We start from the raw sequence: 26,182 nt of genomic DNA, 5'->3' as shown, positions 1-26,182 counted from the left end.
TGGGCTCAGCATCTTACAGCCCTCTGCACCATACTGGACTCCACTATGCCTACAGTCCCATTTGCTCCTATTGTCTCTCACTGACCTTTAGAAAGCAAGCTCTTGTGGGCAGTGTCCTCTACACTATAGGCTTAATTCAGACTTGTACGCTAACCTGATGGTTAGTGTACAGTCTGACGGTGTTTGGGTGCATGGAAAGGCGGCGTGCAGCCTCTATTTCGTGGGTGTGCCAAAGTCAGTGTCTACGTCTGGCAATGCAGATTTACTGACCTCGGCTGTAGACCTAGATGGAATCTGAGTAACCTGAAGGTTAATCAGATGACTGATGGTCACGCAGAGTGATCTGATGATCATCTTGAGATGCACCAGTGGATCACGGAAGCAGGTAGGAGGCGTCTATTTACACCAGGTGCCTCCTGCTGCATTTGCATATTAGCTGTATGGTATTGCACAGCCGCTTCCTTTGCGGCTGTGCAATAATGTACAACTCTAAATCAGGCCCTATGTCCTGAGTGTTTGTCCACTCTTCATCTTCCGCACATTTCCCTGACATGTCTTATGCTGAATTCTTCTGTCATGTAATATGTTCTGATAATTGCATCTGTGCATTGGAACTTCTCGACCCATTGTCTTACATAGAACCATAGAATTTTGATAGCAGATAAGAATAACTTGGTCCATCTAGCCTGCCCATATACATGCAAACACTCACACACTAGGGTGAATTTTGTCGGAAGCCAATTAACAATTTCTGGGAGGAAACCCTTGCAAGCAAGGTGAGAATATAATAGGACCATCGTGAGAATCAAACTCATGACCTCAGTGCTGTGAGGCAGTAATGCTAACCATTACACCATCCATACTGCCCCCTCTCTGTACTCTTTGTACATCCTGTCACGTTTTAAGTTTAATATTTCTGTTTCCCATGGCATTTGGTCGAAATTGCATCCATTCATTTTATTCCGCATAGTTGTACATTTCCTGTATGTCTGATATTATGCAATTTTTGCCTCTATAGGGTATATTCAATAAGAGTCAGATCCATTCCGACATGCAGTTGTCGGAATGGATCCGACAACCCCTAGTCAATGGACGGCCAAATCCGACTGTCGGATTTGGCCGTACACAGGGTCCTGTCAGGCCGCTGCCGTCAGCGGCTGCGGATGCGCTGACAGCAGCGGCCAGGGGAGCAGAGATCGGCAGCCGTGATCGGCTGGCTGCGGGGAACATGTGTGGAGCGGTGGGGGGGGGGGCGCTGCAGGAAGAGAGGTGCTGCGGGCAGCGGGGGGAGCAGAGATCGGCAGCCGGCTGGAGGGGCTGGTAGTGGGGGAACATATTTGTGGCGGCGGGTGGAGGCGCTGCAGGGAGAGAGGTGCCTGGCCGGGGACGCCCAGGCACCTCTCTCCCTGCAGCGCCTCCCCCCGCTGCCACAGACATGTCCCCCGCAGCCAGCTCCCCCCGCCGGCCACCGTTCTCAGCTCCCCAGCCACCCACAGCACCGCTCCTCTCCTCAATCCGACTTGTTTATAAGTCGGATTGAGTTTGTCGGAGAGGGGACCAAAACCTGTCGGATTTGGCCCCATTTCCGACAGAAGCACGTGGATCGGCGTCTATTCCACCGATACACGTGTTTTTTTCGTGAATTCTCGACTTGTCGGAAAAAATCAGCCCCTTCCGACCTATTTCTGTCGGAAGCTGCCGTCTTTGCGACAAGGCGGCAGCTTCCGACAGTTATTGAATACTCCCCCATGCCTTGCAAATTAGTCACCAATTGCTTTCTTGCATTCTTTATTGCTATGCATTTAAACGGTTTTCCTGTATGTCATACCTGCAATACTCTGTAGAATGCTGCAAAATCTGACTCTCTTTATAAATAAAATCTGACTCTCTTTATAAATAAAACTTTGATGATGATGATTAATAAGGGCTACTTTGGCGTAGCGTGCAGGCCTAGAACATCTGCGTGCAGATAAAAGATATGAGACACAATAAATGAATCGCTACTGGACATACCTTGAATGTTAACGAGCTTTAACAGAGACTCCAGGTGTTCTTTTTCAGACGCAGTAGCTTGATGCAGCCAGGCAAGTATATCCCCAACATACCTTTTCATTAAACACAAACAGTCATTCATTACACATTCAGAAATCTACAGATGGAGCCTTGCTAATCTATGCTGTCTATGCAGGGCCGGCCTGCCCGTTACGCAAAGGAGTAAGGCGCCACAGTGTGGAGGGCGCCGGCAGCCTGCACCACGCTCCCAGCCCGCCAGCTCCTATGCTGTGTGTGCAGAGCCGGATTAAGGAGGTGGCACGTATCCCTGGGCCCCCCTACCTGACAGGGTTCCCCCATCACACGCCAGAGATCAGATCGGTGATTAATCACTGATCCGCGGCACCGTAGCAGCGGCCACTAAAAGCCGTCATACTGGCGGCGCCACACTGCTGTGCTGGGCTGCCGGCGGCCTTGGAATGAATGAAACTCTGTGACGGCTCTCAGTCAGTGGTCGCACAATCTGCAGCAAGGAGCCAGCTCGGGGAGGGAGGCAGTATGCAGCCACGCAGACGGAAAAGTAAGCCAGAAGCGGTTTTTTTTTTTGGTAATAAGTTAAAATTAAATAAACAAAGAATATCTATCTCTATACACTGACTATCAGTTTAAGATGAGGCTACTTCATCTATTTTCAACATGATGAGTATATGCTGCTGTAGCTGTAATCATTGCCACTTAAGCTGTGACTTTGCACTTTATGGTCATCTATATCTTTTTGTCTACTTCTGCATTATATGGATGTGCTGGATATATATATATATATGTTCTACCTGGTGCAATGTGTGTAACGTGGTCTACCTGGTGCAATGTGTGTAACGTGGTCTACCTGGTGCAATGTGTATAACGTGCTCTACCTGGTGCAATGTGTGTAACGTGCTCTACCTGGTGCAATGTGTGTAACGTGCTCTACCTGGTGCAATGTGTGTAACATGCTCTACCTGGTGCAATGTGTATAACGTGCTCTACCTGTGTGGTGTAATGTGTATAACATGCTCTACCTGGTGCAATATGTATAACATGCTCTACCTGGTGCAATGTGTATAACGTGCTCTACCTGGTGCAATGTGTGTAACGTGGTCTACCTGGTGCAATGTGTGTAACGTGGTCTACCTGGTGCAATGTGTGTAACGTGGTCTACCTGGTGCAATGTGTATAACGTGCTCTACCTGTGTGGTGTAATGTGTAGAACGTGCTCTACCTGGTGCAATGTGTGTAACATGCTCTACCTGGTGCAATGTGTATAACATGCTCTACCTGTGTGGTGTAATGTGTATAACATGCTCTACCTGGTGCAATGTGTATAACGTGCTCTACCTGGTGCAATGTGTATAACGTGCTCTACCTGGTGCAATGTGTATAACGTGCTCTACCTGGTGCAATGTGTGTAACGTGCTCTACCTGGTGCAATGTGTGTAACGTGCTCTACCTGGTGCAATGTGTGTAACGTGCTCTACCTGGTGCAATGTGTATAACGTGCTCTACCTGGTGCAATGTGTATAACGTGCTCTACCTGTGTGGTGTAATGTGTATAACATGCTCTACCTGGTGCAATATGTATAACATGCTCTACCTGGTGCAATGTGTATAACGTGCTCTACCTGGTGCAATGTGTGTAACGTGGTCTACCTGGTGCAATGTGTGTAACGTGGTCTACCTGGTGCAATGTGTGTAACGTGGTCTACCTGGTGCAATGTGTATAACGTGCTCTACCTGTGTGGTGTAATGTGTATAACGTGCTCTACCTGGTGCAATGTGTGTAACATGCTCTACCTGGTGCAATGTGTATAACGTGCTCTACCTGGTGCAATGTGTGTAACGTGCTCTACCTGGGGCAATGTATATAACGTGCTCTACCTGTGTGGTGTAATGTGAATTGGTACTACAGGTTGAGTATCCCATATCCAAATATTCCGAAATACGGAATTTTTTGAGTGAGACTGAGATAGTGAAAACTTTGTTTTCTGATGTCTTAATGTACACAAACTTTGTTTAATACACAAATTTATTACAAATATTGTATTAAATGACCCTCAGGCTGTGTGTATAAGGTGTATATGAAACATAAATGAATTGTGTGTATGTACACAAACTTTGTTTAATGCACAAACTTATTAAAAATATTGTATTAAATGCCCTTCAGGCTGTGTGTATAAGGTGTATATGAAACATAAATGTATTCTGTGCTTAGACTTAGGTCCCATCGCCATGCGGTCTCATTATGGTATGCAATTATTCCAAAATACGGAAAAATCCGATATCCAAAATACCTATGGTCCCAAGCATTTTGGATAAGGGATACTCAACCTGTATTATGTGGCCATGCTCTTTCCCCATGAAGCCACGTCCCTAAATTTTTGGGGCGCGCCTTTGGCGCGCACTGTCCATGAATTCAAATATGGGAGGAGGAACACCAATTTACTTTCTGCCAAAGGCCACCAAAATGTCTACAGCTCTGGTGCAGAGTGTCCTGTATGCTACACAGCCCAGCAGCATTGTCACCCCCCTCCTCCCCCTTGCAACAGTTTTGTAGTGTCCAAGTCAAGTCTGTTTTTATATCTGAATAATTAATAAGATTAATATGAACCTTCATTCCAATGGGACCCAGAAAAGGATGGGTAGGACCCCAATTTTTAAAAGTTAGATTAATTAGAAAACACTTATGCCCTTTAAGTTTTAACTTTGTGGTAGGCAGTTGATTTCACCCATATTTCGCTTAATGTGCTTTAAGCTTTTGTGTGTATAATATTTTCCATCATCCATGGGGGGCGCCAAAATCTATATTCGCTTACCAAAAAATGTAGGCTTGGACCGGCCCTGTGTCTATGGCGTTAGTCCCGATCACGGAGTCGCAGCGTGCCTGGGCGCAAGGCGGCGTGCCTAGTTGTAGGTAGGCTCACAGAGCTTATAATGGCGTTTGGCGTTACCAGTGAGTGCAATACCTGAGATCATCCACCAGATGTCGCTTTTTAAAATCACCATAGTGCATGCGTGTGGTCTCCATTGAAATACAGTACACTATAGCGCAAGAACTACTTTACTGTACACTGTATGGGCAATGGTGTACGCTCGTATCATTATGCTATTTTAAATACACTGTGGCAATGAGGTCCCATAGACAAACCAATAAATAAAAATAGTGTACAGTATACAGATGCAAATGAACGTGTTAAATCAATGGTCCATTGATGTTAGGCTTATGTAAGCTATTAAATTAAATTAGAATGGGCTTAAAGTTTAATATCTCCGGTTCTGGGGGTCCAATCGGCTCAGAACTGGGTTGGTATGGAAGGGGAGACGATTAGCTACAAGAAGATACCAACTCCAAGTTTCTGTGACGCCCACAAGGTTAACGCCATGGTGGGTCTTATTATAAAGATAACACTTGCTGCTGTAGCCTTTAGAGCAGAGTATGTTACAAGCTGTTCGTGCTATTTAGTACTCAAATAGAAAATACTGTACAGATACGCTCTAAAGGCTACAGCGGCAAGTGTTAAAAGTGTTATCTTTATAAGTACAATGGGGAGAGATAAAAACTCCTCCCTAAGTTCCTGTATGTCAAAACACTGTGCTTAGCGTCTCTGTACAGTATTTTCTATCTGAGTGCTAAGTAGCACGAACAGCTTGTAATGAACTTTACTCTAAAGGATACAGCGGCAAGTGTTATCTTCATAAGTATAATGGGGAGAGATAAAAGCTCTTCCCTAAGTTTCTGGATGCCAAAACACTGTGCTTCGCGACTCTGTACAGTATTTTCTATTTGAGTACTAAGTAACACGAACAGCTTGTAACACACCCTGCCCTAAAGACTACAGCTGCAAGTGTTATCTTTAAAAGTATAATGGGGAGCGATAAAAGCCCCTCCTAAGTTCCTGGATGCCAAAACATTGTGCTTAGCATCTTTGTACAGTATATTCTATTTGAGCACTAAGTACCATGAACAGCTTGTAACGTACTCTGATCTAATGGATACAGCGGCAAGTGTTATCTTTATAAGTATAATGGGGAGAGATAAAAGCTCCTCCCTAAGTTCCTGGATGCCAAAACACTGCTTAGCGTCTCTGTACAGTATTTTCTATTTGAGTACTAAGTACAGTAGCACGAACAGCTTGTAACGTACTCTGCTCTAAAGGCTACTGCAGCAAGTGTTATCTTTAGAAGTATAATGGGGAGAGATAAAAGCTCCTCCCTAAGTTCCTGGATGTCAAAACACTGTGCTTAGAGTCTCTGTACAGTATTTTCTATCTAGCCAGAAACCCCGCACCCCGTGCAAGCTGGGCAGACAGTTGGAGGGGAACCGACACATGGTTGCTTGCCGTTTCCCTTTACGGTGTCACATAAACTAGTGGCCGATCCGCCCTGAAAGACAAGAGTCTCCTCTTTCGCATGGCACGGGTCTTGAGTCTCTGGGACACCCAGAACCAGAGATATCACAGCACAAAGTGGACTTATATTCCCATAAACTATAATGGGCCCATTAATTCAGGCCCACCATGGGTTCCGACGCTTGCCGTTAGCCTTGTGGGGGTCACAGAAACTTGGGGTCAATATCCACTGGTAGCTAATCATCTTCCCTTCTATATCAACCTGGTTCTGAGCCTATTGGACCCCCAGACATGGAGATATCATGCTTTAAGCCCATTTTAATTTAATTTAATTTAATAGTTCACATAAACCTAAATGTCAATGGACGACTGTTTTAACACGTTCGTTTGCGTCTGTATACACTGTTTTTATTGATTTATTGGGGGGGTCCCGACAGAATGAATATTTTCGAAAGCGTCTCTGAACTCACTACCTCCTTCCTCACCCTTCCCCCTTCCTTGAGAGACTGATCTTTTCAGACAAAGAGGCCATCTTACAGTCAATAAATTGCCAACACAGTATTTAAATGAAGGGCTGATACTACAGTCGCATTGGTTGGGGGAAAGAACAAGAGAGGGCCAGAGTGAATGTACATTAAACAGTACAGTACTGTGCTACGGATTTGCGTGTCAAATGCCCCAACAGTTAGTTATAGAAACAGGTCTTTTCCTGTGTGCATAAATAGGATTTTGAATACCTACCGGTAAATCCTTTTCTCGTAGTCCATAAGAGATATTGGGGACAGATTTAGTACGATGGGGTAAAGACGGGTCCAAAGGAGCCAGTGCACTTTAAATTTCTTCAACTGGGTGTGCTGGCTCCGCCCCTCTATGCCCTCTCCCACAGGCAGTTATAGGTAAAACAGTGCCCGAAGGAGAAAGGACATACTTGAGAGAAGGAACACAACAAGTGTGGTGAGATTTACACACCAGCACACCATATCATAACCTGTCCAGCAATGGCTGGCAACAGAAAACAGCAAATGCTGAACTGTAACACATAACAGATAACCTGCAGAAAGTAACTGCACAGAGGCGGGCACCCAATATCCCTTATGGGGATTTACCAGTAGGTATTGAAAATCCTATTTTCTTTAGCATCCATAAGGGATATTGGGGACAGATTTAGTATGATGGGGATATCCCACAGCTTCCAGAATGGGTGGGAACATGTGGAGACTGCTGTAGTATTGCATGCCCAAACTGGGTATCCTCTTTGGCCAGAGTATCAAATTTGCAGAATTTCACAAAAGTGTTCATCCCCGACCAGGTAGCCACTCGGCACAGTTGCAAGGCCGAGACTCCATGGGCAGCTGCCCAGAAAGAGCCCACTGACCTTGTAGAGTGGGCCTTCAGAGACAGAGGAACAGGTAAGGCTGCCGACACATAGGCCTGTTGGACAGTAAGCCTAATCCAACGAGCAATAGTCTGTTTTGAAGCAGGACAACCCTTTTTCTGCGCATCATAAAGAACGAATATGGAATCCGTCTTTCTGACCCGAGCTTGCGCCTGACATAGATCTTCAAAGTACGCACAACAGTCAAAGACTCCAGAGGACCCGAAGCCTCAGAACAGGACAGAACCACAATAGGTTGATTCAGGCGGAATGCGGAGACAACCTTCGGCAGGAACTGCTGTCTAGTCCAGAGCTCCGCTCTGTCCTCGTAAAAGACCAAGTAGGGACTTTTTACACGATAAGGCCCCCAATTCTGAGACGCGTCTAGTAGAAGCCAGGGCCAATAACATCACTGTCTTCCATGTGAGGTACTTGTCTTCTACCGACATCAGAGGCTCAAACCAGGAGGACTGTAGAAATTTCAACACAACATCCACAGCCCAAGGTGCTGTAGGCGGCACAAAGGGAGGTTGTATGTGGAGTACCCCTTGTAAGTACCCCTGTAAGAAGGTCTGAACTTCTGGCAACACAGCCAATTTCTTCTGAAAGAAAATTGAGAGAGCTGAAATCTGGACCTTAACGGAGCCCAGACGTAAACCCTTATCTACACCAGCCTGTAGGAACCGTCCAAAGTGAAACTCTGCAGGTGGATACGTGCATTCCTCGCACCAAGAGACATATCTCCTCCAGATATGATGATAGTGTTTTGACGTCACAGGTATTCTGGCTTGCACCATAGTGGCAATGTCTTTTTTGGAAAGCCCTTTTTGAGCTAGGATGTTCCGCTCAATTTCCATGCCGTCAAACAAAGCCGCCATAAGTCCGGGTAGACGAATGGTCCTTGCTGAAGAAGATCCTTTCTTAGCGGCAGAGGCCAAGGGTCTTCTATGGACATGTCCAGAAGAGTTGCATACCACGCCTTTTGGGGCCAATCCAGCGCAATCATGATTGCTTGTACTCTGTGATATCTGATCCACTGGAGCACCCTTGGGATCAACGGAATCGGAGGAAATCCCCATCTGTCGACAATCTGTTGAAACACCTAAGGATGTAATCCCCACTCCCCCGGGTTGAGGTCGTGGCGACTTAGGAAGTCCGCTTCCCAGTTGTCCACTCCTGAAATTAAAATTGCGGACAGCGCTCCTGCATTTCTTTCTACCCAGAGAAGTATTTTTGATACTTCATGCATGTAGGCCCGGCTTTTTGTCCCCCCCTGCAGATTGATGTATGCCACTGCCGTGGCGTTGTCTGACTGAACCTGGATCGCCTGATCCCTGAGTAGAGGGGAGGCCTGAATCAGAGCATTGTAGATAGCCGAGGTTCCAGAATGTTGATTGGCAGTAGGGGCTCTTGGGCAGACCACCTGCCCCCCCTGGGTGACAGCTCCCCATCTTCTCAGGCTCGCATCCATCGTAAGGAGGATCCAATCCTTAATCCCGAAACGTCGACCTTCCAGCAGATTGGAAAACTGTAACCACCACAGGAGTGAAATCCTGGCCTGGGGTGACATCTGAATCATCCAGTGCATCTGAAGATGTGAACCGGACCACTTGTTTAGGATGTCCAATTGGAAGGGTCTGGTATGGGACCTTCCAAACGGTATCGCCTCGTACGAGGCCACCATTTTTCCCAACAATTTTATGCAGAGATTAATTGAAACTCGAGCAGGTCGGAGAACCATGTGAACCATCTCTTGAAGTGTTCTCACCTTGTCCTCTGGGAGGAACACTCTCTGAGCTACCGTATTCAGTATCAAACCCAGAAACAGGAGCCTTTGAGACGGTTCCAGTTGAGACTTCTGTAGATTGAGGATCCACCCGTGGTGAGACAGAAGTTGGATAGTGCGATCTATATGTAGAAGCTCCCTGGAACTTGCTTTTATCAGATCGTCCAGGTAAGGGACAATGTTGAACCCCTGGACTCAGAGCTGGAACATCATTTCCACTATCACCTTCGTGAACACCCTCAGAGCTCGGAGCTGTATACAGGCCGAAAGCCAATGCCTGAAACTGGTAGTGATCGTTCAGTAGGGCGAACCACAGATAGGCCCGATGAGGGGGCCAAATTGGGATATGTAGGTAGGCGTCCTTGATATCCAGGGACACAAGGAATTCCTGTTGTTCCAGGCCTGTGATCACTGCTCTCAAAGATTCCATCTTGAATTTGAAAACCTTCAGGTAAGGATTCAAGGACTTCAGATTCAAAATGAGTCTCACAGACCCGTCTGGTTTTGGCACTACGAACAGACTGGAGTAGTAACCTTGTCCTCGCTGTAGCAGGGGAACTGGAACAATGACCCGGGACTGGAACAACTTGTCGATGGCCAGTAGTAGCGTAACACGCATATTTTCCAAAACTGGCAAACCTGATTTGAAAAATCGTTGGGGAGGAGCACCAACGAACTCCAGCTTGTAACCCTGAGCGATAAGGTCCCTTACCCACCCAGGCATCTTGGCAGGAACCGTCCCAGATGTGGCTGCAGGGACGTAACCGAGCTCCCACCACGAGATCCCCTCAGGGTGGGTGGGCACTGTCATGCCGAAGTCTTTGTGGAAGCTGAACTGGTGCACTGCTCCAGAGAGCCAGCAATGGCTGGCTTCTTAGACTTAACTCTGGAGCCTATAGCTGCACTGGAGGCACCCCGGGCCCTAGATCGATATCTGGAGGATCGAAAGGACTGAGTAGACGGTCCTGGGCAGGTACGCCTAGCAGGCGAAGCCCCAGCAGTAGCTTTGGAGATCCATGCTTCCAATTCACCTTCGAAGAGCCATTCACCTGTGAAGGGAAGAGATTCCACATTACGTTTGGAGTCAACGTCTGCAATCCACTGACGCAACCATATGGCTCTGCGTGCAGACACAGCCATAGCAGTGGTTCTAGCATTTATATTGCCAATCTCTTTAAGGGAGTCACAGAGGACTCTTGCCGTGTCCTGAATGTGTCTTAGGAAAGTTACAGTAGTAACCAAGGTCATATCACCTGAAAGACCTTCTTGAATCTGAGTAGCCCATGTATGAATGGCATGTGTCATCCAGCAACCAGCAATGACCGGCCTTTGAGCTACACCTGCAGCAGTGTAGATAGCTTTTAGAGTGGTCTCAATTTTCCTATCCCCTGGGTCCTTTACAGTAAAAGAGCCCGGAGCAGGGAGCACCGCCTTTTTAGAAAGGCGAAAGACTGAGACGTCTACTGTTGGAGATTCTTCCCAGAATTTCCTGCCTTCAGGGGCAAATGGGAAGGTATTTAAAAACCTTTTGGACACCTGATATTTTTTATCTGGATTTCTCCAGGCTAATTTAAATAAATCATCCAATTCTTTGGAATCAGGAAAGGTGACTGTCAGTTTGTCTTGTGGGAGGAAAAATGACTGCTGATTAGTAGCATCCTCCAGGGGGAGCTTTAACACATCCCGTATAGTCAATATGAGAGGTTAGATACCCTGTGTAGGGGTGGAATACCCAATAATGGGATCCCCATCATCCCATCCAGCTGTACATCATCATCAGAATCTGATAGGATTGCAGGCAAAGCACGTTTTTGTGCACCTGTAGTAGACAGCGGGGGATGGGAAGTATCAGCCTTGGCAGTTAGGCTAGCCACTGCTTGTTGCAGTTCTTGTGTTTTATTGGCATTGGCAGTGAGCAAAGCTGTATAAAGTATGATAACGTCAGTACTTCACTGTTAAGAAGAACTACATGTATTATTTCCATGCTCATCAGAAACATACATGTTAAAGGAATAATATATCATTCTACTGGATAAATTAGGACTGTAAGAAGTGTAAAGTAGCGACCTAGCTTCTATGACACTAATGCCTCATCCAACCACTGCAATTATGACCCTGGAGGCCATGGTCAGCCATAAGGGAACATTCTTGATTTCCCTATTGTGGCAGCTGCACAGTGCATGCACTGATCAGACAGACAGCACCTGTGCAGTAACGCATACGGAAGCCATCACCACAGATGGCTGACAGTGCGTCTACTTGTGTGCAATTACGTAACCACTGACATGATGGTTCCAAGACTGCTACGTGGCCAATTGGCTTTATACTCCTAGACTGTTCTCTATATAGCCCTCTTACAGCTGTATGGCCAAAATGCAAGCCAGAGGGAGGGGGTTGAATCAGGTGTGAGTAATCAGGAGGAGGAGGGGCTGACTAAAGCAGCTGGCTGAGCCTATATAATCAGTGTTTAGACTCTTTGGAGCTTGCTCTTTGTAAGGGCTTGTATTTTAAAGTGCTGCTTGGATTTGTAAGTGTGAGTTGGTAACAGCAAAAGGTGAGTTCTGATTATTCTCTGTCTATCCATATAGGGATAGTAATATTGTGAGAGAAAGTTAATCTGAATCTGATTGTTTGTATCTATACTGGGTTTTTTTGTGTTTGTATCTGTACTGGGTTTTTTTTTTTGGAGGGAGTTTTATAATACACAATCAGGAACACACATATTTGCAGTACCATTAAACGTCTGGTGAGGCTGCAAGGGGCTGACCTTGTGGAGTGAGTAAGAGGGTCTCTTACTTGGAGTAGCAGAGGGGCTGTGATTGTGCATGTGTGAGGGGCTTTTTTTTTTTTAGCAGGAGCTGGAAGCCGAGTGAAAAGGAGGTGCAGTGAGCTGGAACAACTGCTAAGTGGAGTATAGGTGCCGCAGGGGAGAGTACTACGGCTGCATAAAAGTGAAGGACCAAGAAACGCACAAAGATAGATAGGTATAAGCCAGCTTAATTATTGTATAAGTGAGATTGTTTGTCTTCTACCTTTTATTTTTGCTGCTTTTTCTTTGAGAGTAACAGGGAGTTAGACCTTACAAACAATATGGGAGGGGCTGTGATTGGGGACCTCACTCAGTGCATGTCGTGCAAGATGTATGCACACCTGGAGCTACCGGCCCAGTGTGATTACATCTGCACGAGGTGTGTGTGAATGGTTGCCCTGGAAGCCCAGGTAACTGATCTAGAGCATACCGTTACGCGACTGAGGGAGATTCACAATCTCGAGCGAAGTTTAGACAGAACGGTGGAGGAGTTGCGGGAGGTGTCACTGGTAGAAGAGGATGATGATCAGGTAGCCAGCTGGGTCACAGTTAGAAGGAAGAAAAAGAGGGGGAGGCTCGACATCTCCGAACTATCAAACCCGAACAAATTTGCCCGACTGGACGAGGAATCGGAGGATGATAGTGAAGAAATGACGGTGCCGGAGGAGACTGCTCCCTCTAGCATCCAGAGAAGCGGTCCCTCTGGCGCGGTTGGGATATAAGATAGTGAGGTACCTAGTCAGATGGTGGTGGTAGGGGATTCTATCATCAGGAAGGCAATCTGCTACCGGGACCGCCGTACAGTCTGTTGTCTCCCGGGTGCTCGGGTACGGCACATCGCGGACCGGGTAGATAGATTGTTGGGAGGGGCTGGGAAAGACCCGGCGGTCTTGGTGCACGTTGGCACCAATGACAAAGTTAGCGGAAGGTGGGATGTCCTTAAGAAAGACTACATAAGGTGAAAGATGTCCCTAACGCAAGGGAAAATACTTATCTTAGTTGTATGTATGTATGTATGTAAACGCCAGAAGCATTACTGGTAAAAAGGGTGAACTAGAAATACTTGCAGCAAGCAAACAGTATGATATTATAGGCATTACTGAAACTTGGTGGGACAAATCTCATGATTGGACAGTCAATCTAGAGGGCTATACACTGTTTAGGAGAGACAGACTAAATAAAAAGGGTGAAGGGGTGTGTCTTTACGTAAAGCCGTTTTTAAAACCTGATATACGGGAAGATATTCAGGAGGGGACTGTAGACACTGTTGAGACATTATGGGTAGAAATTGCATGCGGGAAAAAAGGAATAAAAAAAGTTAGTATTGGGTGTATGCTATAGGCCGCCTGGTATCAATGCATCTGATGAGGAATTGTTACTAAAGCAAATTGAAAGAGCAGGAGGAGTAGGAGACATAGTAGTGATGGGAGATTTTAACTATCCAGAGATAAACTGGAAAAACGATTCATGTGATACTGCTAGGGGCAAGGGCCCTCATTCCGAGTTGTTCGCTCGCTAGCTGCTTTTAGCAGCTTTGCACACGCTAAGCCGCCGCCTACTGGGAGTGAATCTTAGCTTTGCAGAATTGCGAACGAAAGATTCGCATAATTGCGAATAGAAATTTCTTTGCAGTTTCTGAGTAGCTCGGGACTTACTCTGCCACTGCAATCAGTTCAGTCAGTTTCGTTCCTGGTTTGACGTCACACCCAGCGTTCGCCCAGACACTCCCCCGTTTCTCCAGCCACTCCCGCGTTTTTCCCAGAAACGGCAGCGTTTTTCCGCACACACCCATAAAACGGCCAGTTTCCGCCCAGAAACACCCACTTCCTGTCAATCACACTCCGATCACCAGAACGAAGAAATTTCTTCTTTAAGCCGTGAGTAAAATACCTAACTTTTTGGCAAATTTACTTGGCGCAGACGCACTGCGAACATTGCGCATGCGCAGTTTGCGACAAATCGCTCCGTTGCGAAAACCACTAACGAGCGAACAACTCGGAATGAGGGCCAATATGTTTTTAAACACACTTAATGATAACTACTTAGTTCAACTAATTGAGGAACCAACTAGGTACAATGCAATCTTAGACCTGGTATTAACAAACAATGGGGATTTGGTATCAGGTATTATAGTAGGGAAACCCATAGGAAACAGCGACCACAATATGGTCACATTCAATATCAGTTTCCATAAACAGCCCTAGAACTCAACTAGGACTCTAAACTTTAGCAAAGCAAATTTTGGAAAAAAAGAGGGTATTTTTCAGGGATATTGAATGGGAAGGTTTGTTTTTAGGAAAAAATACTACGGAGAAATGGGAGGTACTAAAATTCCTGCTAGCTAAAAATACACTCAAATTTATTCCTACGAGCAGCAAAAAAAGGAATAAAAATCATAAACCGATGTGGCTTAACAAAAAGATTAAGGAATTTATGGGCAAGAAAAGTCGAGCATTTAAAAAATACAAATCTGACGGGGAAGCAGAGTCATTTCAGCACTATAAGGAATGTAACAAAATATGCAAAAAGGAAATAAGAGCGGCTAAAGTAGAAACTGAAAAACTAGTAGCAAAGGAAAGCAAAGCGAATCCCAAAAAATTCTTTAAATACATTAATAGCAAGAGATTAAAGAAGGACAGTATAGGCCCTTTAAAAGACAAGTTGGGAGTCTTAAGCAAAAATTATAATGACATAGCGGACACACTAAATTAGTTTTTTTCAACAGTATTTACTAGAGAGGACCCAATTCAGGGACTAACATATAATCTCAATAATGAGAATATCCCACTGATAGGTACTTATTTAAGCAAGGAAGTAGTCTGTGACCGATTAAAACATTTAAAGATTAATAAGTCACCAGGTCCCGATGGTATTCACCCAAGGGTTCTAATGGAGCTTCATTCTGAACTTGCAAAACCGCTATTTTTGATCTTTAAGGATTCAGTAATATCAGGTATGGTTCCCAAAGACTGGCGTATAACGGAAGTAGTGCCTATATTCAAAAAGGGAAGTAAAGCTGAACCAGGTAATTATAGACCAGTTAGTCTTACATCTATAGTGGGGAAAGTATTGGAAGGTATTCTAAGAGTTAGTATTCAGAAGTTCCTTGAAGTCAATAAGGTCATTAAAAGGAATCAACATGGGTTTATGAAGTACAGATCCTGTAAAACCAACTTACTTGGCTTTTATGAAACAGTAAGCGCAAACCTAGATCAGGGTAAAGAGGTGGACGTAATCTTTTTAGATTTTGCCAAAGCGTTCGATACTGTACCACACATGAGACTTATCTACAAGCTACAAGAATCAGGGCTAGGAAGCACAATATGCACTTGGGTCAAAAACTGGTTAGATAATAGGGAGCAGCGCGTTGTGGTTAATGGATCTTTTTCAACTTGGACTGAAGTGCTAAGTGGTGTGCCGCAAGGCTCAGTATTAGGACCGCTATTGTTCAATATTTTCATTAACGACCTAACAGAAGGTCTAGAGAGCATGGTGTAAAATTTTGCAGATGATACCAAATTGTGTAAAGTTATAAATGCGGAGGGGGATGCTGAGTCACTTCAGAATGACTTAGTTAAATTAGTAACTTGGGCAGCGAAATGGAGAATGCGCTTCAATACAGACAAGTGTAAGGTAATGCACTGTGGTAACAAGAATAAAAATAACACCTACCTACTAAATGGGGTAAAATTAGGGGATTCTGTACATAGATAGCAAACTAAGCAGTAGTACCCAAAGTAGGACTGCAGCAAAGAAGGCTAATAAGATATTAGCATGCATAAAACGGGGAATTGATGCTAGAGACGAGAGTATTATACTCCCGTTATATAAATCACTTGTGAGGCCACACCTTGAATACTGTGTACAATTCTGGGCACCTTACTACAAAAAGGATATCCTGGAGCTAGAAAAGGTTCAAAGGCGAGCGACCAAACTAATTAAGGGTATGGAGACGCTGGAATACGAGGAAAGGCTTGAAAGACTAGGCATGTTTACACTGGAAAAGAGGAGATTAAGAGGGGACATGGTCAACATTTACAAATATATAAGGGGACAATATACAGATCTTGCGCAGGACCTGTTTTTGGTTAGATCAACACAGAGAACTCGTGGACACTCGCTCAGGTTAGAGGAGAGGAGATTCCACACAATACTGCGTAAAGGCTTTTTTACGGTAAGGACGATACGTGTTTGGAATTCCCTGCCTGAGGGAGTTGTAATGGCCAACTCAGTCAACACCTTTAAGAATGGGTTAGATAAATTCCTAATGGATAAGGATATCCAGAGTTACGGGGCATAGTCACGCACTATAGTTTTTATAAAAAAATAAGAATTTACTCACCGGTAATTCTATTTCTCGTAGTCCGTAGTGGATGCTGGGGACTCCGTAAGGACCATGGGGAATAGACGGCTCCGCAGGAGACTGGGCACACTAAAAGAAAGATTTGATACTACCTGGTGTGCACTGGCTCCTCCCTCTATGCCCCTCCTCCAGACCTCAGTTAGGATACTGTGCCCGGAAGAGCTGACACAATAAGGAAGGATTTTGAATCCCGGGTAAGACTCATACCAGCCACACCAATCACACCGTATAACTCGTGATATTTTACCCAGTTAACAGTATGAATAACAACTGAGCCTCTCAACAGATGGCTCAACAAATAACCCTTTAGTTAGGCAATAACTATATACAAGTATTGCAGACAATCCGCACTTGGGATGGGCGCCCAGCATCCACTACGGACTACGAGAAATAGAATTACCGGTGAGTAAATTCTTATTTTCTCTGACGTCCTAGTGGATGCTGGGGACTCCGTAAGGACCATGGGGATTATACCAGAGCTCCCAAACGGGCGGGAGAGTGCGGATGACTCTGCAGCACCGAATGAGAGAACTCAAGGTCCTCCTCAGCCAGGGTATCAAATTTGTAGAATTTAGCAAACGTGTTTGCCCCTGACCAAGTAGCAGCTCGGCAAAGTTGTAAAGCCGAGACCCCTCGGGCAGCCGCCCAAGATGAGCCCACCTTCCTCGTGGAATGGGCTTTCACTGATTTAGGATGCGGCAAACCAGCCGCAGAATGCGCCAGCTGAATTGTGCTACAAATCCAGCGAGCAACAGTCTGCTTAGAAGCAGGAGCACCTATTTTGTTGGGTGCATACAGGATAAAAAGCGAGTCAGTTTTCCTGACTCCAGCCGTCCTGGAAACATAAATTTTCAAGGCCCTGACTACGTCCAGTAACTTGGAATCCTCCAAGTCCTTAGTAGCCGCAGGCACTACAATAGGTTGGTTCAAGTGAAAAGCTGATACCACCTTAGGGAGAAACTGGGGACGAGTCCTCAATTCTGCCCTATCCATATGGAAAATCAGATAAGGGCTTTTACACGACAAAGCCGCCAATTCTGACACACGCCTGGCCGAAGCCAAGGCCAATAACATGACCACTTTCCACGTGAGATATTTCAGATTCACGGTTTTAAGTGGTTCAAACCAATGTGATTTTAGGAAACTCAACACCACATTGAGATCCCAAGGTGCCACAGGAGGCACAAAAGGGGGCTGAATATGAAGCACTCCCTTTACAAAAGTCTGAACTTCAGGCAGTGAAGCCAGTTCTTTCTGGAAGAAAATCGACAGAGCCGAAATCTGGACCTTAATGGAACCCAATTTTAGGCCCATAGTCACTCCTGACTGTAGGAAGTGCAGAAAACGACCCAGCTGAAATTCCTCTGTGGGGGCCTTCCTGGCCTCACACCACGCAACATATTTTCGCCAAATGCGGTGATAATGGTTTGCGGTTACTTCTTTCCTGGCTTTTATCAGCGTAGGAATGACTTCCTCCGGAATGCCCTTTTCCTTTAGGATTCGGAATTCAACCGCCATGCTGTCAAACGCAGCCGCGGTAAGTCTTGGAACAGACAGGGTCCCTGCTGTAGCAGATCCTGTCTGAGCGGTAGAGGCCATGGGTCCTCCGATAACATTTCTTGAAGTTCCGGGTACCAAGCTCTTCTTGGCCAATCCGGAACCACGAGTATCGTTCTTACTCCTCGCCTTCTTATTATTCTCAGTACCTTTGGTATGAGGGGCAGAGGAGGGAACACATAGACCGACTGGTACACCCACGGTGTCACTAGCGCGTCCACAGCTATCGCCTGAGGGTCCCTTGACCTGGCGCAATATCTCTTTAGCTTTTTGTTGAGGCGGGACGCCATCATGTCCACCTGTGGCCTTTCCCAACGGTTTACCAACAGTAGGAAGACTTCTGGATGAAGTCCCCACTCTCCCGGGTGTAGGTCGTGTCTGCTGAGGAAGTCTGCTTCCCAGTTGTCCACTCCCGGAATGAACACTGCCGACAGTGCTATTATGTGATTTTCCGCCCATCGGAGAATCCTTGCGGCTTCTGCCATCGCCATCCTGCTTCTTGTGCCGCCCTGTCGGTTTACATGGGCGACTGCCGTGATGTTGTCTGACTGGATCAGTACCGGCTGGTTTTGAAGCAGGGGTTTTGCCTGACTTAGGGCATTGTAAATGGCCCTTAGTTCCAGAATATTTATGTGCAGGGAAGTCTCCTGACTTGACCATAGTCCTTGGAAGTTTCTTCCCTGTGTGACTGCTCCCCAGCCTCAAAGGCTGGCATCCGTGGTCACCAGGACCCAGTCCTGTATGCCGAATCTGCGGCCCTCTAGAAGATGAGCCCTCTGCAGCCACCACAGTAGAGACACCCTGGTCCTTGGAGACAGGGTTATCAGACGATGCATCTGAAGATGCGATCCCGACCATTTGTCCAAGAGGTCCCACTGGAAGGTCCTTGCATGGAACCTGCCGAATGGAATTGCTTCGTATGAAGCCACCATTTTTCCCAGGACTCGTGTGCAGTGATGCACCGATACCCGTTTTGGTTTTAGGAGGTCTCTGACTAGAGATGACAGCTCCTTGGCTTTCTCCTGCGGGAGAAACACTTTTTTCTGTTCTGTGTCCAGAATCATCCCCAGGAACAGTAAGCGTGTGGAAGGAACCAGTTGTGACTTTGGGATGTTTAGAATCCAGCCATGCTGTTGTAGCACTTCCCGAGATAGTGCTACTCCGACCAGTAACTGCTCCCTGGACCTCGCCTTTATTAGGAGATCGTCCAAGTACGGGATAATTAAAACTCCCTTTTTTCGAAGGAGTATCATCATTTCTGCCATTACCTGGGTAAACACCCTCGGTGCCGTGGACAGTCCAAACGGTAGTGTCTGGAATTGGTAATGACAATCCTGTACCACAAATCTGAGGTACTCCTGGTGAGGAAGGTAAATTGGGACATGCAGGTAAGCATCCTTGATGTCCAGGGATACCATGTAATCCCCCTCGTCCAGGCTTGCAATAACCGCCCTGAGCGATTCCATCTTGAACTTTGATTTTTTTTATGTATGTGTTCAAGGATTTCAAATTTAAAATGGGTCTCACCGAACCGTCCGGTTTCGGTACCACAAACAGTGTGGAATAGTAACCCCGTCCTTGTTGAAGTAGGAGTACTTTTACTATCACCTGCTGGGAATACAGCTTGTGAATTGCCTCTAGTACAGCCTCCCTGCTCAAGGGAATTGTCGGTAAGGCCGATTTGAGGAAACGGCGGGGGGGAGTCGCCTCGAATTCCAGCTTGTACCCCTGAGATACTACTTGAAGGATCCAGGGATCCACCCGTGAGCGAACCGACTGATCGCTGAAATTTTTGAGGCGGCCCCCCACCGTACCTGGCTCCGCCTGTGGAGCCCCACCGTCATGCGGTGGATTTGGAAGAAGCGGGGGAGGACTTTTGTTCCTGGGAACCTGCTGCGTGGTGCAGTTTCTTCCCCCTTCCTCTACCTCTAGACAGAAAGGACCCGCCTTTTCCCCGCCTGTTTTTCTGGGTTCGAAAGGACTGCACCTGATAGTATGGCGCTTTCTTAGGCTGTGAGGGGACATGGGGTAAAAATGCTGACTTCCCAGCTGTTGCTGTGGAAACAAGGTCTGAGAGACCGTCCCCGAATAACTCCTCACCCTTATAAGGCAAAACTTCCATGTGCCTTTTAGAATCTGCATCCCCTGTCCACTGCCGAGTCCATAAGCCTCTCCTAGCAGAAAATAAGAATTTACTTACCGATAATTCTATTTCTCATAGTCCGTAGTGGATGCTGGGGACTCCGTAAGGACCATGGGGAATAGCGGCTCCGCAGGAGACTGGGCACATCTAAAGAAAGCTTTAGGACTATCTGGTGTGCACTGGCTCCTCCCCCTATGACCCTCCTCCAAGCCTCAGTTAGGATACTGTGCCCGGACGAGCGTACACAATAAGGAAGGATTTTGAATCCCGGGTAAGACTCATACCAGCCACACGAATCACACCGTACAACTTGTGATCTGAACCCAGTTAACAGCATGATAACAGAGGAGCCTCTAGAAAAGATGGCTCACTACAGCAATAACCCGATTTTTTTTTTTTTTTTTTGGTAACAATAACTATGTACCAGTATTGCAGACAATCCGCACTTGGGATGGGCGCCCAGCATCCACTACGGACTATGAGAAATAGAATTATCGGTAAGTAAATTGTTATTTTCTCTAACGTCCTAAGTGGATGCTGGGGACTCCGTAAGGACCATGGGGATTATACCAAAGCTCCCAAACGGGCGGGAGAGTGCGGATGACTCTGCAGCACCAAATGAGAGAACTCCAGGTCCTCCTCAGCCAGGATATCAATTTTGTAGAATTTTACAAACGTATTTGCTCCTGACCAAGTAGCTGCTCGGCAAAGTTGTAAAGCCGAGACCCCTCGGGCAGCCGCCCAAGATGAGCCCACATTCCTTGTGGAGTGGGCATTTACAGATTTTTGGCTGTGGCAGGCCTGCCACAGAATGTGCAAGCTGAATTGTACTACAAATCCAACGAGCAATAGTCTGCTTAGAAGCAGGAGCACCCAGCTTGTTGGGTGCATACAGGATAAACAGCGAGTCAGATTTCCTGACTCCAGCCGTCCTGGAAACATATATTTTCAGGGCCCTGACAACGTCTAGCAACTTGGAGTCCTCCAAGTCCCTAGTAGCCGCAGGCACCACAAATAGGTTGGTTCAGGTGAAACGCTGAAACCACCTTAGGGAGAAACTGAGGACGAGTCCTCAATTCCGCCCTGTCCGAATGGAAAATCAGATAAGGGCTTTTTCAGGATAAAGCCGCCAATTCTGACACGCGCCTGGCCCAGGCCAGGGCCAACAGCATGACCACTTTCCATGTGAGATATTTTAACTCCACAGATTTAAGTGGTTCAAACCAATGTGACTTTTGGAACCCAAAACTACATTGAGATCCCAAAGTGCCACTGGAGGCACAAAAGGAGGCTGTATATGCAGTACCCCTTTTACAAACGTCTGAACTTCAGGGACTGAAGCTAGTTCTTTTTGGAAGAAAATTGACAGGGCCGAAATTTGAACCTTAATGGACCCCAATTTCAGGCCCATAGACACTCCTGTTTGCAGGAAATGTAGGAATCGACCCAGTTGAATTTCCTCCGTCGGGCCTTACTGGCCTCGCACCACGCAACATATTTTCGCCAATTGCGGTGATAATGTTTTTGCGGTTACATCCTTCCTGGCTTTGATCAGGATAGGGATGACTTCATCCGGAATGCCTTTTTTCCTTCAGGATCCGGCGTTCAACCGCCATGCCGTCAAACGCAGCCGCGGTAAGTCTTGGAACAGATAGGGTCCTTGCTGGAGCAGGTCCCTTCTTAGAGGTAGAGGCCACGGACCCTCCATGAGCATCTCTTGAAGTTCCGGTTACCAAGTCCTTCTTGGCCAATCCGGAGCCACGAATATAGTGCTTACTCCTCTCCATCTTATCAATCTCAGTACCTTGGGTATGAGAGGCAGAGGAGGGAACACATACCCTGACTGGTACACCCACGGTGTTACCAGAGCGTCTACAGCTATTGCCTGAGGGTCCCTGGACCTGGCGCAATACCTGTCGAGTTTTTCCCAACGGTTTATAATCATGTGGAAGACTTCTGGATGAAGTCCCCACTCTCCCGGGTGAAGGTCGTGCTGAGGAAGTCTGCTTCCCAGTTGTCCACTCCCGGAATGAATACTGCCGACAGTGCTATCACATGATTTTCGCCCAGCGAAGAATCCTTGCAGCTTCTGCCATTGCCCTCCTGCTTCTTGTGCCACCCTGTCTGTTTACGTGGGTGAGTGCCGTGATGTTGTCCGACTGGATCAACACCGGCTGACCTTGAAGCAGAGGTCTTGCTAAGCTTAGAGCATTGTAAATGTCCCTTAGCTTCAGGATATTTATGTGAAGTGATGTCTCCAGGCTTGACCATAAGCCCTGGATATTCCTTCCCTGTGTGACTGCTCCCCAGCCTCGCAGGCTGGCATCCGTGGTCACCAGGACCCAGTCCTGAATGCCGAATCTGCGGCCCTCTAGAAGATGAGCACTCTGCAACCACCACAGGAGGGACACCCTTGTCCTTGGAGACAGGGTTATCCGCTGATGCATCTGAAGATGCGACCCGGACCATTTGTCCAGCAGGTCCCACTGGAAAGTTCTTGCGTGGAATCTGCCGAATGGGATTGCTTCGTAGGAAGCCACCATTTTACCCAGAACCCTTGTGCATTGATGCACTGAGACTTGGCCCGGTTTTAGGAGGTTCCTGACTAGCTCGGATAACTCCCTGGCTTTCTCCTCTGGGAGAAACACCTTTTTCTGGACTGTGTCCAGGATCATCCCTAGGAACAGAAGACAAGTCGTCGGAACCAGCTGCGATTTTGGAATATTGAGAATCCAATCGTGCTGCCGCAACACTACCTGAGATAGTGCTACACCGACCTCCAACTGTTCCCTGGATCTTACCCTTATCAGGGAATTGTCCAAGTAAGGGATAACTAAAATTCCCTTCCTTCGAAGGAATATCATCCTTTCGGCCATTACCTTGGTAAAGACCCGGGGTGCCGTGGACCATCCATACGGCAGCGTCTGAACTGATAGTGACAGTTCTGTACCATAAACCTGAGGTACCCTTGGTGAGAAGGGTAAATTTTGACATGAAGGTAAGCATCCTTGATGTCCCGAGACATCATGTAGTCCCCTTCTTCCAGGTTCGCAATCACTGCTCTGAGTGACTCAATCTTGAATTTGAACCTCTGTATGTAAGTGTTCAAAGATTTTAGATTTAGAATCGGTCTCACCGAGCCGTCCGGCTTCGGTACCACAACAGTGTGGAATAATACCCCGTTCCCTGTTGCAGGAGGGGTATCTTGATTATCACCTGCTGGGAATACAGCTTGTGAATGGCTTCCAAAACTGTCTCCCTGTCAGAAGGAGACATCGGTAAAGCCGACTTTAGGAAACGGCGAGGGGGAGACGTCTCGAATTCTAATTTGTACCCCTGAGATATCACCTGAAGGATCCAGGGGTCTACTTGCGAGAGAGCCCACTGCGCGCTGAAATTCATTGAGACGGGCCCCCCACCGTGCCTGATTCTGCTTGTAAAGCCCCAGCGTATACTGAGGGCTTGGCAGAGGCGGGAGAGGGTTTCTGTTCCTGGGAACTGGCTGATTTCTGCAGCCTTTTTCCTCTCCCTCTGTCACGGGGCAGAAATGAGGAACCTTTTGCCCGCTTGTCCACGAAAAGACTGCGCCTGATAATACGGCGTCTTCTCATGTTGAGAGGCGACCTGGGGTACAAACGTGGATTTCCCAGCTGTTGCCGTGGCCACCAGGTCTGAAAGACCGACCCCAAATAACTCCTCCCCTTAATAAGGCAATACTTCCAAATGCCGTTTGGAATACGCATCACCTGACCACTGACGTGTCCATAACCCTCTACTGGTAGAAATGGACAACGCACTTAGACTTGATGCCAGTCGGCAAATATTCCGCTGTGCATCACGCATATATAGAAATGCATCTTTTAAATGCTCTATAGGCAAAAATATACTGTCCCTATCTAGGGTATCAATATTTTCAGTCAGGGAATCCGACCACGCCAACCCAGCACTGCACATCCAGGCTGAGGCGATTGCTGGTCGCAGTATAACACCAGTATGTGTGTAAATACATTTTAGGATACCCTCCTGCTTTCTATCAGCAGGATCCTTAAGGGCGGCCATCTCAGGAGAGGGTAGAGCCCTTACAAGCGTGTGAGCGCTTTATCCACCCTAGGGGGTGTTTCCCAACGCACCCTAACCTCTGGCGGGAAAGGATATAATGCCAATAACATTTCAGAAATTATCAGTTGTTATCGGGGGAAAACCACGCATCATCACACACCTCATTTAATTTCTCAGATTCAGGAAAACTACAGGTAGTTTTTCCTCACCGAACATAATACCCCTTTTTGGTGGTACTCGTATTATCAGAAATGTGTAAAACATTTTTCATTGCCTCAATCATGTAACGTGTGGCCCTACTGGAAGTCACGTTTGTCTCTTCACCGTCGACACTGGAGTCAGTATCCGTGTCGGCGTCTATATCTGCCATCTGAGGTAACGGGCGCTTTAGAGCCCCTGACGGCCTATGAGACGTCTGGACAGGCACAAGCTGAGTAGCCGGCTGTCTCATGTCAACCACTGTCTTTTATACAGAGCTGACACTGTCACGTAATTTCTTCCAACAGTTCATCCACTCAGGTGTCGACCCCCTAGGGGGTGACATCACTATTACAGGCAATCTGCTCCGTCTCCACATCATTTTTCTCCTCATACATGTCGACACAAAAGTACCGACATACAGCACACACACAGGGAATGCTCTGATAGAGGACAGGACCCCACTAGCCCTTTGGGGAGACAGAGGGAGAGTTTGCCAGCACACACCAGAGCGCTATATATATATACAGGGATAACCTTATATAAGTGTTTTTCCCCTTATAGCTGTTGTATAGTTAATACTGCGCCTAATTAGTGCCCCCCTCTCTTTTTTAACCCTTTCTGTAGTGTAGTGACTGCAGGGGAGAGCCAGGGAGCTTCCCTCCAACGGAGCTGTGAGGGAAAATGGCGCCAGTGTGCTGAGGAGATAGGCTCCGCCCCCTTATCGGCGGCCTTATCTCCCGTTTTTCTATGCATTCTGGCAGGGGTTAAATGCATCCATATAGCCCAGGAGCTATATGTGATGCATTTTTTTTGCCATCCAAGGTGTTTTTATTGCGTCTCAGGGCGCCCCCCCCCCAGCGCCCTGCACCCTCAGTGACCGGAGTGTGAAGTGTGCTGAGAGCAATGGCGCACAGCTGCAGTGCTGTGCGCTACCTTGTTGAAGACAGGACGTCTTCTGCCGCCGATTTTCCGGACCTCTTCTGCCTTCTGGCTCTGTAAGGGGGCCGGCGGCGCGGCTCTGGGACCCATCCAAGCTGGGCCTGTGATCGTCCCTCTGGAGCTAATGTCCAGTAGCCTAAGAAGCCCAATCCACTCTGCACGCAGGTGAGTTCGCTTCTTCTCCCCTTAGTCCCTCGATGCAGTGAGCCTGTTGCCAGCAGGTCTCACTGAAAATAAAAAACCTAAACTAAAACTTTCACTAAGAAGCTCAGGAGAGCCCCTAGTGTGCACCCTTCTCGTTCGGGCACAGAGATCTAACTGAGGCTTGGAGGAGGGTCATAGGGGGAGGAGCCAGTGCACACCAGATAGTCCTAAAGCTTTCTTTAGATGTGCCCAGTCTCCTGCGGAGCCGCTATTCCCCATGGTCCTTACGGAGTCCCCAGCATCCACTTAGGACGTTAGAGAAATGGACAATGCACTTATTCTAGATGCCAGCCGGCAGATCTCCCTCTGTGCATCTCTCATGTACAAGACTGAGTCTTTTATATGCTCTATGGTAAGCAATATAGTGTCCCT

The 26,182-nt window shown here is 47.0% G+C and overlaps 1 protein-coding gene across 3 annotated transcripts in view; it reads right to left on the bottom strand.

Moving 5' to 3' along the window:
• Positions 1 to 26,182, bottom strand: part of COG6 (component of oligomeric golgi complex 6) — a 288,942-nt gene that overhangs the window by 99,542 nt on the left and 163,218 nt on the right. For 2 of the 3 annotated variants that reach the window (XM_063951903.1, XM_063951905.1), the window contains exon 10: positions 1,829 to 1,959. In XM_063951903.1, coding sequence (XP_063807973.1) covers positions 1,829 to 1,959 — 131 coding nt within the window. Of the gene's footprint in view, positions 1 to 1,828; positions 1,960 to 2,013; positions 2,106 to 26,182 lie in introns of all 3 variants that reach the window. The other variant, XM_063951904.1, reaches the window with a different exon arrangement.

The sequence above is a fragment of the Pseudophryne corroboree genome, chromosome 2 (assembly GCF_028390025.1).
Source record: "Pseudophryne corroboree isolate aPseCor3 chromosome 2, aPseCor3.hap2, whole genome shotgun sequence".
Lineage (NCBI taxonomy): Eukaryota > Metazoa > Chordata > Amphibia > Anura > Myobatrachidae > Pseudophryne > Pseudophryne corroboree.
The sequence above is the reverse complement of the archived record's forward strand: the minus strand, read 5'-3'. Positions and strand labels throughout refer to the sequence as shown.